Raw genomic sequence first — 10,000 nt, 5'->3', positions numbered from 1 at the left:
TGTGTCTGGGCTCTAGTACCAGACTATAACCAGTGTGTCTGGGCTCTAGTACCAGACTATAACCAGTGTGTCTCTGTGCTCTAGTACCAGACTATAAGCAGTGTCTCCAGGTGTGGTGCGTTCCCTCCATGCTCTAGTACCAGACTATAACCAGTGTGTGTGTCTCCAGGTGTGGTGCGTTCCCTCCATGCTCTAGTACCAGACTATAACCAGTGTCTCCAGGTGTGGTGCATTCCCTCCATGCTCTAGTACCAGACTATAACCAGTGTCTCCAGGTGTGGTGCGTTCCCTCCATGCTCTAGTACCAGACTATAACCAGTGTGTGTCTCCAGGTGTGGTGTGTTCCCTCCATGCTCTAGTACCAGACTATAACCAGTGTGTGTCTCCAGGTGTGGTGCGTTCCCTCCATGCTCTAGTACCAGACTATAACCAGTGTCTCTAGGTGTGGTGTGTTCCCTCCATGCTCTAGTACCAGACTATAACCAGTGTGTGTCTCCAGGTGTGGTGCGTTCCCTCCATGCTCTAGTACCAGACTATAACCAGTGTCTCTAGGTGTGGTGTGTTCCCTCCATGCTCTAGTACCAGACTATAACCAGTGTCTCCAGGTGTGGTGCGTTCCCTCCATGCTCTAGTACCAGACTATAACCAGTGTCTCTAGGTGTGGTGCGTTCCCTCCATGCTCTAGTACCAGACTATAACCAGTGTCTCCAGGTGTGGTGCGTTCCCTCCATGCTCTAGTACCAGACTATAACCAGTGTCTCCAGGTGTGGTGCGTTCCCTCCATGCTCTAGTACCAGACTATAACCAGTGTCTCCAGGTGTGGTGTGTTCCCTCCATGCTCTAGTACCAGACTATAACCAGTGTCTCCAGGTGTGGTGCGTTCCCTCCATGCTCTAGTCCCAGACTATAACCAGTGTCTCCAGGTGTGGTGCGTTCCCTCCATGCTCTAGTACCAGACTATAACCAGTGTCTCCAGGTGTGGTGTGTTCCCTCCATGCTCTAGTACCAGACTATAACCAGTGTGTGTGTCTCCAGGTGTGTTGCGTTCCCTCCATGCTCTAGTACCAGACTATAACCAGTGTCTCCAGGTGTGGTGCGTTCCCTCCATGCTCTAGTACCAGACTATAACCAGTGTCTCCAGGTGTGGTGCGTTCCCTCCATGCTCTAGTACCAGACTACAACCAGTATGTGTGTCTCCAGGTGTGGTGCGTTCCCTCCATGCTCTAGTACCAGACTATAACCAGTGTCTCCAGGTGTGGTGCGTTCCCTCCATGCTCTAGTACCAGACTATAACCAGTATGTGTGTCTCCAGGTGTGGTGCGTTCCCTCCATGCTCTAGTACCAGACTATAACCAGTGTGTGTCTCCAGGTGGGGTGCGTTCCCTCCATGCTCTAGTACCAGACTATAACCAGTGTCTCCAGGTGTGGTGTGTTCCCTCCATGCTCTAGTACCAGACTATAACCAGTGTCTCCAGGTGTGGTGTGTTCCCTCCATGCTCTAGTACCAGACTATAACCAGTGTGTGTCTCCAGGTGTGGTGCGTTCCCTCCATGCTCTAGTACCAGACTATAACCAGTGTCTCCAGGTGTGGTGTGTTCCCTCCATGCTCTAGTACCAGACTATAACCAGTGTCTCCAGGTGTGGTGCGTTCCCTCCATGCTCTAGTACCAGACTATAACCAGTGTCTCCAGGTGTGGTGTGTTCCCTCCATGCTCTAGTACCAGACTATAACCAGTGTGTGTCTCCAGGTGTGGTGCGTTCCCTCCATGCTCTAGTACCAGACTATAACCAGTGTCTCCAGGTGTGGTGCGTTCCCTCCATGCTCTAGTACCAGACTATAACCAGTGTGTGTCTCCAGGTGTGGTGCGTTCCCTCCATGCTCTAGTACCAGACTATAACCAGTGTGTGTCTCCAGGTGTGGTGCGTTCCTTCCATGCTCTAGTACCAGACTATAACCAGTGTGTGTCTCCAGGTGTGGTGCGTTCCCTCCATGCTCTAGTACCAGACTATAACCAGTGTCTCCAGGTGTGGTGCGTTCCCTCCATGCTCTAGTACCAGACTATAACCAGTGTCTCCAGGTGTGGTGCGTTCCCTCCATGCTCTAGTACCAGACTATAACCAGTGTGTGTCTCCAGGTGTGGTGCGTTCCTTCCATGCTCTAGTACCAGACTATAACCAGTGTGTGTCTCCAGGTGTGGTGCGTTCCCTCCATGCTCTAGTACCAGACTATAACCAGTGTGTGTGTCTCCAGGTGTGGTGCGTTCCCTCCATGCTCTAGTACCAGACTATAACCAGTGTGTGTGTCTCCAGGTGTGGTGTGTTCCCTCCATGCTCTAGTACCAGACTATAACCAGTGTGTGTGTCTCCAGGTGTGGTGCGTTCCCTCCATGCTCTAGTACCAGACTATAACCAGTGTGTGTCTCCAGGTGTGGTGCGTTCCCTCCATGCTCTAGTACCAGACTATAACCAGTGTGTGTCTCCAGGTGTGGTGCGTTCCCTCCATGCTCTAGTACCAGACTATAACCAGTGTGTGTGTCTCCAGGTGTGGTGCGTTCCCTCCATGCTCTAGTACCAGACTATAACCAGTGTGTGTGTCTCCAGGTGTGGTGCGTTCCCTCCATGCTCTAGTACCAGACTAACCAGTGTCTCCAGGTGTGGTGCGTTCCCTCCATGCTCTAGTACCAGACTATAACCAGTGTCTCCAGGTGTGGTGTGTTCCCTCCATGCTCTAGTACCAGACTATAACCAGTGTGTGTGTCTCCAGGTGTGGTGCGTTCCCTCCATGCTCTAGTACCAGACTATAACCAGTGTGTGTCTCCAGGTGTGGTGCGTTCCCTCCATGCTCTAGTACCAGACTATAACCAGTGTGTGTCTCCAGGTGTGGTGCGTTCCCTCCATGCTCTAGTACCAGACTATAACCAGTGTGTGTGTCTCCAGGTGTGGTGCGTTCCTCCATGCTCTAGTACCAGACTATAACCAGTGTGTCTCCAGGTGTGGTGCGTTCCCTCCATGCTCTAGTACCAGACTATAACCAGTGTGTGTGGTCTCCAGGTGTGGTGCGTGTCTCTTCCCTCCATGCTCTAGTACCAGACTATAACCAGTGTGTGTGTCTCCAGGTGTGGTGCGTTCCCTCCATGCTCTAGTACCAGACTATAACCAGTGTCTCCAGGTGTGGTGCGTTCCCTCCATGCTCTAGTACCAGACTATAACCAGTGTGTGTGTCTCCAGGTGTGGTGCGTTCCCTCCATGCTCTAGTACCAGACTATAACCAGTGTGTGTCTCCAGGTGTGGTGCGTTCCCTCCATGCTCTAGTACCAGACTATAACCAGTGTGTGTCTCCAGGTGTGGTGCGTTCCCTCCATGCTCTAGTACCAGACTATAACCAGTGTGTGTCTCCAGGTGTGGTGCGTTCCCTCCATGCTCTAGTACCAGACTATAACCAGTGTGTGTCTCCAGGTGTGGTGCGTTCCCTCCATGCTCTAGTACCAGACTATAACCAGTGTGTGTCTCCAGGTGTGGTGCGTTCCCTCCATGCTCTAGTACCAGACTATAACCAGTGTGTGTCTCCAGGTGTGGTGCGTTCCCTCCATGCTCTAGTACCAGACTATAACCAGTGTGTGTCTCCAGGTGTGGTGCGTTCCCTCCATGCTCTAGTACCAGACTATAACCAGTGTGTGTGTCTCCAGGTGTGGTGCGTTCCCTCCATGCTCTAGTACCAGACTATAACCAGTGTGTGTGTCTCCAGGTGTGGTGCGTTCCTCCATGCTCTAGTACCAGACTATAACCAGTGTCTCCAGGTGTGGTGCGTTCCCTCCATGCTCTAGTACCAGACTATAACCAGTGTGTGTCTCCAGGTGTGGTGTGTTCCCTCCATGCTCTAGTACCAGACTATAACCAGTGTGTGTCTCCAGGTGTGGTGCGTTCCTCCATGCTCTAGTACCAGACTATAACCAGTGTGTGTCTCCAGGTGTGGTGCGTTCCCTCCATGCTCTAGTACCAGACTATAACCAGTGTGTGTCTCCAGGTGTGGTGCGTTCCTCCATGCTCTAGTACCAGACTATAACCAGTGTGTGTCTCCAGGTGTGGTGCGTTCCCTCCATGCTCTAGTACCAGACTATAACCAGTGTGTGTGTCTCCAGGTGTGGTGCGTTCCCTCCATGCTCTAGTACCAGACTATAACCAGTGTGTGTGTCTCCAGGTGTGGTGTGTTCCCTCCATGCTCTAGTACCAGACTATAACCAGTGTGTGTCTCCAGGTGTGGTGCGTTCCCTCCATGCTCTAGTACCAGACTATAACCAGTGTGTCTCTCCAGGTGTGGTGCGTTCCCTCCATGCTCTAGTACCAGACTATAACCAGTGTGTGTCTCCAGGTGTGGTGCGTTCCTCCATGCTCTAGTACCAGACTATAACCAGTGTGTGTGTCTCCAGGTGTGGTGCGTTCCCTCCATGCTCTAGTACCAGACTATAACCAGTGTGTGTGTCTCCAGGTGTGGTGCGTTCCCTCCATGCTCTAGTACCAGACTATAACCAGTGTCTCCAGGTGTGGTGCGTTCCCTCCATGCTCTAGTACCAGACTATAACCAGTGTCTCCAGGTGTGGTGTGTTCCTCCATGCTCTAGTACCAGACTATAACCAGTGTGTGTCTCCAGGTGTGGTGCGTTCCCTCCATGCTCTAGTACCAGACTATAACCAGTGTGTGTCTCCAGGTGTGGTGCGTTCCCTCCATGCTCTAGTACCAGACTATAACCAGTGTGTGTCTCCAGGTGTGGTGCGTTCCTCCATGCTCTAGTACCAGACTATAACCAGTGTGTGTCTCCAGGTGTGGTGCGTTCCCTCCATGCTCTAGTACCAGACTATAACCAGTGTGTGTCTCCAGGTGTGGTGCGTTCCCTCCATGCTCTAGTACCAGACTATAACCAGTGTGTGTGTCTCCAGGTGTGGTGCGTTCCCTCCATGCTCTAGTACCAGACTATAACCAGTGTGTGTGTCTCCAGGTGTGGTGCGTTCCCTCCATGCTCTAGTACCAGACTATAACCAGTGTCTCCAGGTGTGGTGCGTTCCTCCATGCTCTAGTACCAGACTATAACCAGTGTGTGTGTGTTCTCCAGGTGTGGTGCGTTCCTCCATGCTCTAGTACCAGACTATAACCAGTGTGTGTCTCCAGGTGTGGTGCGTTCCCTCCATGCTCTAGTACCAGACTATAACCAGTGTGTGTCTCCAGGTGTGGTGCGTTCCCTCCATGCTCTAGTACCAGACTATAACCAGTGTGTGTCTCCAGGTGTGGTGCGTTCCCTCCATGCTCTAGTACCAGACTATAACCAGTGTGTGTCTCCAGGTGTGGTGCGTTCCCTCCATGCTCTAGTACCAGACTATAACCAGTGTCTCCAGGTGTGGTGCGTTCCCTCCATGCTCTAGTACCAGACTATAACCAGTGTGTGTCTCCAGGTGTGGTGCGTTCCCTCCATGCTCTAGTACCAGACTATAACCAGTGTCTCCAGGTGTGGTGCGTTCCCTCCATGCTCTAGTACCAGACTATAACCAGTGTGTGTCTCCAGGTGTGGTGCGTTCCCTCCATGCTCTAGTACCAGACTATAACCAGTGTGTGTCTCCAGGTGTGGTGCGTTCCCTCCATGCTCTAGTACCAGACTATAACCAGTGTCTCCAGGTGTGGTGCGTTCCCTCCATGCTCTAGTACCAGACTATAACCAGTGTGTGTCTCCAGGTGTGGTGTGTTCCCTCCATGCTCTAGTACCAGACTATAACCAGTGTCTCCAGGTGTGGTGCGTTCCCTCCATGCTCTAGTACCAGACTATAACCAGTGTGTGTCTCCAGGTGTGGTGCGTTCCCTCCATGCTCTAGTACCAGACTATAACCAGTGTGTGTCTCCAGGTGTGGTGCGTTCCCTCCATGCTCTAGTACCAGACTATAACCAGTGTGTGTCTCCAGGTGTGGTGCGTTCCCTCCATGCTCTAGTACCAGACTATAACCAGTGTGTGTCTCCAGGTGTGGTGTGTTCCCTCCATGCTCTAGTACCAGACTATAACCAGTGTGTGTCTCCAGGTGTGGTGTGTTCCCTCCATGCTCTAGTACCAGACTATAACCAGTGTCTCCAGGTGTGGTGCGTTCCCTCCATGCTCTAGTACCAGACTATAACCAGTGTGTGTGTCTCCAGGTGTGGTGCGTTCCCTCCATGCTCTAGTACCAGACTATAACCAGTGTGTGTCTCCAGGTGTGGTGCGTTCCCTCCATGCTCTAGTACCAGACTATAACCAGTGTGTGTCTCCAGGTGTGGTGCGTTCCCTCCATGCTCTAGTACCAGACTATAACCAGTGTGTGTGTCTCCAGGTGTGGTGCGTTCCCTCCATGCTCTAGTACCAGACTATAACCAGTGTGTGTCTCCAGGTGTGGTGCGTTCCCTCCATGCTCTAGTACCAGACTATAACCAGTGTGTGTGTCTCCAGGTGTGGTGCGTTCCCTCCATGCTCTAGTACCAGACTATAACCAGTGTGTGTCTCCAGGTGTGGTGCGTTCCCTCCATGCTCTAGTACCAGACTATAACCAGTGTCTCCAGGTGTGGTGCGTTCCCTCCATGCTCTAGTACCAGACTATAACCAGTATGTGTGTCTCCAGGTGTGGTGCGTTCCCTCCATGCTCTAGTACCAGACTATAACCAGTGTCTCCAGGTGTGGTGTGTTCCCTCCATGCTCTAGTACCAGACTATAACCAGTGTCTCCAGGTGTGGTGCGTTCCCTCCATGCTCTAGTACCAGACTATAACCAGTGTCTCCAGGTGTGGTGTGTTCCCTCCATGCTCTAGTACCAGACTATAACCAGTGTGTGTGTCTCCAGGTGTGGTGCGTTCCCTCCATGCTCTAGTACCAGACTATAACCAGTGTGTGTGTCTCCAGGTGTGGTGCGTTCCCTCCATGCTCTAGTACCAGACTATAACCAGTGTCTCCAGGTGTGGTGTGTTCCCTCCATGCTCTAGTACCAGACTATAACCAGTGTCTCCAGGTGTGGTGTGTTCCCTCCATGCTCTAGTACCAGACTATAACCAGTGTCTCCAGGTGTGGTGTGTTCCCTCCATGCTCTAGTACCAGACTATAACCAGTGTCTCCAGGTGTGGTGTGTTCCCTCCATGCTCTAGTACCAGACTATAACCAGTGTCTCCAGGTGTGGTGCGTTCCCTCCATGCTCTAGTACCAGACTATAACCAGTGTGTGTCTCCAGGTGTGGTGCGTTCCCTCCATGCTCTAGTACCAGACTATAACCAGTGTCTCCAGGTGTGGTGTGTTCCCTCCATGCTCTAGTACCAGACTATAACCAGTGTCTCCAGGTGTGGTGTGTTCCCTCCATGCTCTAGTACCAGACTATAACCAGTGTGTGTCTCCAGGTGTGGTGTGTTCCCTCCATGCTCTAGTACCAGACTATAACCAGTGTGTGTCTCCAGGTGTGGTGTGTTCCCTCCATGCTCTAGTACCAGACTATAACCAGTGTGTGTCTCCAGGTGTGGTGTGTTCCCTCCATGCTCTAGTACCAGACTATAACCAGTGTGTGTCTCCAGGTGTGGTGCGTTCCCTCCATGCTCTAGTACCAGACTATAACCAGTGTCTCCAGGTGTGGTGTGTTCCCTCCATGCTCTAGTACCAGACTATAACCAGTGTCTCCAGGTGTGGTGCGTTCCCTCCATGCTCTAGTACCAGACTATAACCAGTGTCTCCAGGTGTGGTGTGTTCCCTCCATGCTCTAGTACCAGACTATAACCAGTGTCTCCAGGTGTGGTGCGTTCCCTCCATGCTCTAGTACCAGACTATAACCAGTGTCTCCAGGTGTGGTGCGTTCCCTCCATGCTCTAGTACCAGACTATAACCAGTGTGTGTCTCCAGGTGTGGTGCGTTCCCTCCATGCTCTAGTACCAGACTATAACCAGTGTGTGTGTCTCCAGGTGTGGTGCGTTCCCTCCATGCTCTAGTACCAGACTATAACCAGTGTGTGTGTCTCCAGGTGTGGTGCGTTCCCTCCATGCTCTCGGCAGACTGAAGCGGATGTATTGTACAGAGACCAGACCCTATAACCAAGGGGCCAGACTGACAGCCTATGAGGCCGTGGCTGAAGGTTTCCCTGCTACTCTCATCACAGACAGCATGGCTGCACTCACCATGAGAGAGAAGAGCATCACAGGTATACACAGTCTGACTGCCTGTCTGTCTGACTGCCTGTCTGTCTGACTGCCTGTCTGTCTGACTGCCTGTCTAACTGACTGCCTTCCTGACTGCCTGCCTGCCTGTCTGACTGCCTGATTGACTGCCTGTCTAACTGACTGCCTGCCTGCCTGTCTACCTGCCTGCCTGACTGACTGCCTGTCTGCTTGTCTGACTGCCTGTCTGACTGCCTGTCTAACTGCCTGACTGCCTGCCCGTCTACCTGCCTGCCTGACTGCCTGTCTGCTTGTGTGACTGCCTGCCTGCCTGTCTACCTGCCTGCCTGACTGACTGCCTGACTGCCTGTCTGCTTGTCTGACTGCCTTCCTGACTGCCTTCCTGACTGCCTGTCTGACTGTGTCTGACTGCCTGCCTGCCTGTCTGACTGTGTCTGACTGCCTGCCTGTCTTTACTCTCTCTTCTTCTCCTTCTCCAATAACTGCTCTGGTTTGATGTTCTATCCGTCTCTTAACACTATACTGTGATTTCCTCTCTCTCTCACTCTCTGTCTATCCCTTCCCTCTCTCTCTCTCTCTCTCTCTCTCTCTCTCTCTCTCTCTCTCTCTCTCTCTCTCTCTCTCTCTCTCTCTCTCTCTCTCTGTCTATCCCTTCCCTCTCTCTCTCTCTCTCTCTGTCTATCCCTTCCCTTCTCTCTCTCTCTGTCTATCCCTTCTCTCTCTCTCTCTCTCTCTCTCTCTCTGTCTATCCCTTCCCTCTCTCTCTCTCTCTCTCTCTCTCTCTCTATCCCTTCCCTTCTCTCTCTCTCTCTCTCTCTCTCTGTCTATCCCTTCCCTTCTCTCTCTCTCTCTCTCTCTCTGTCTATCCCTTCCCTTCTCTCTCTCTCTCTCTCTCTCTCTCTCGCTCTCGCTCTCTGTCTATCCCTTCCCTCTCTCTCTGTCTATCCCTTCCCTCTCTCTCTGTCTACCCCTTCCCTTCCTCTCTCTCTCTCTCTCTCTCTCTCTCTCTCTCTCTCTCTCTCTCTCTCTCTCTCCCTTCCCTCTCTCTCTCTCTCTCTCTCTCTCTCTCTCTCTCTCTGTCTCTCCCTTCCCCCTCTCCCTCTCTCTCTCTCTCTCCCTTCCCCCTCTCTCTTCCTCTTTCTCTCTCTCCCTTCCCCCTCTTCCTCTCTCTCTCTCTCCCCTTCCCCCTCTTCCTCTCTCTCTTCTCTCTCCCTTCCCCCTGTTCCTCTCTCTTCCCTCTCCCCGTCTCAGCTGTTGTCGTAGGGGCGGACAGGGTGGTTGCTAACGGTGACACGGCCAACAAAATCGGCACGTACCAGCTGGCCATCGCCGCAAAGCACCATGGGATCCCGTTCTACGTGGCGGCGCCCAGCACGTCATGTGACCTGAGTCTGGAGAGCGGCCGGCACATTGTCATCGAGGAGCGTCCTGCCGAGGAACTCACCAGCATCAACGGAGTACCCATCGCTGCCCCAGGTGTGTGTGTGTAGAGAGATAACAGCGTAGTCCCTGGTAGAGATATAACAGTGTAGTCCCTGGTAGAGAGATAACAGTGTAGTGGTAGAGATATAACAGTGTAGTCCCTGGTAGAGATATACCAGTGTAGTGGTAGAGAGATATAACAGCGTAGTCCCTGGTAGAGATATAACAGTGTAGTGGTAGAGATATAACAGCGTAGTCCCTGGTAGAGATATAACAGCGTAGTCCCTGGTAGAGATATAACAGCGTAGTCCCTGGTAGAGATATAACAGTGTAGTCCCTGGTAGAGATATACCAGTGTAGTGGTAGAGATATAACAGTGTAGTCCCCCTGGTAGAGATATAACAGTGTAGTGGTAGAGATAT

At 52.3% G+C, this 10,000-nt stretch overlaps 1 protein-coding gene across 1 annotated transcript in view; it reads left to right on the top strand.

Moving 5' to 3' along the window:
* Positions 1-9,646, top strand: part of LOC127922371 (methylthioribose-1-phosphate isomerase) — a 24,819-nt gene extending 15,173 nt beyond the window's left edge. The window contains exons 4-5 of the mRNA XM_052506091.1: positions 8,003-8,179; positions 9,408-9,646. Of these exons, the coding sequence (XP_052362051.1) occupies positions 8,003-8,179; positions 9,408-9,646 (416 nt within the window). The remainder of the gene's footprint in view (positions 1-8,002; positions 8,180-9,407) is intronic.
* The last annotated feature ends 354 nt before the right edge of the window (positions 9,647-10,000 follow it).

Source organism: Oncorhynchus keta, unplaced genomic scaffold (assembly GCF_023373465.1).
Source record: "Oncorhynchus keta strain PuntledgeMale-10-30-2019 unplaced genomic scaffold, Oket_V2 Un_contig_2546_pilon_pilon, whole genome shotgun sequence".
In the NCBI taxonomy this organism is placed as follows: Eukaryota; Metazoa; Chordata; class Actinopteri; order Salmoniformes; family Salmonidae; genus Oncorhynchus; species Oncorhynchus keta.
The sequence above is the reverse complement of the archived record's forward strand: the minus strand, read 5'-3'. Positions and strand labels throughout refer to the sequence as shown.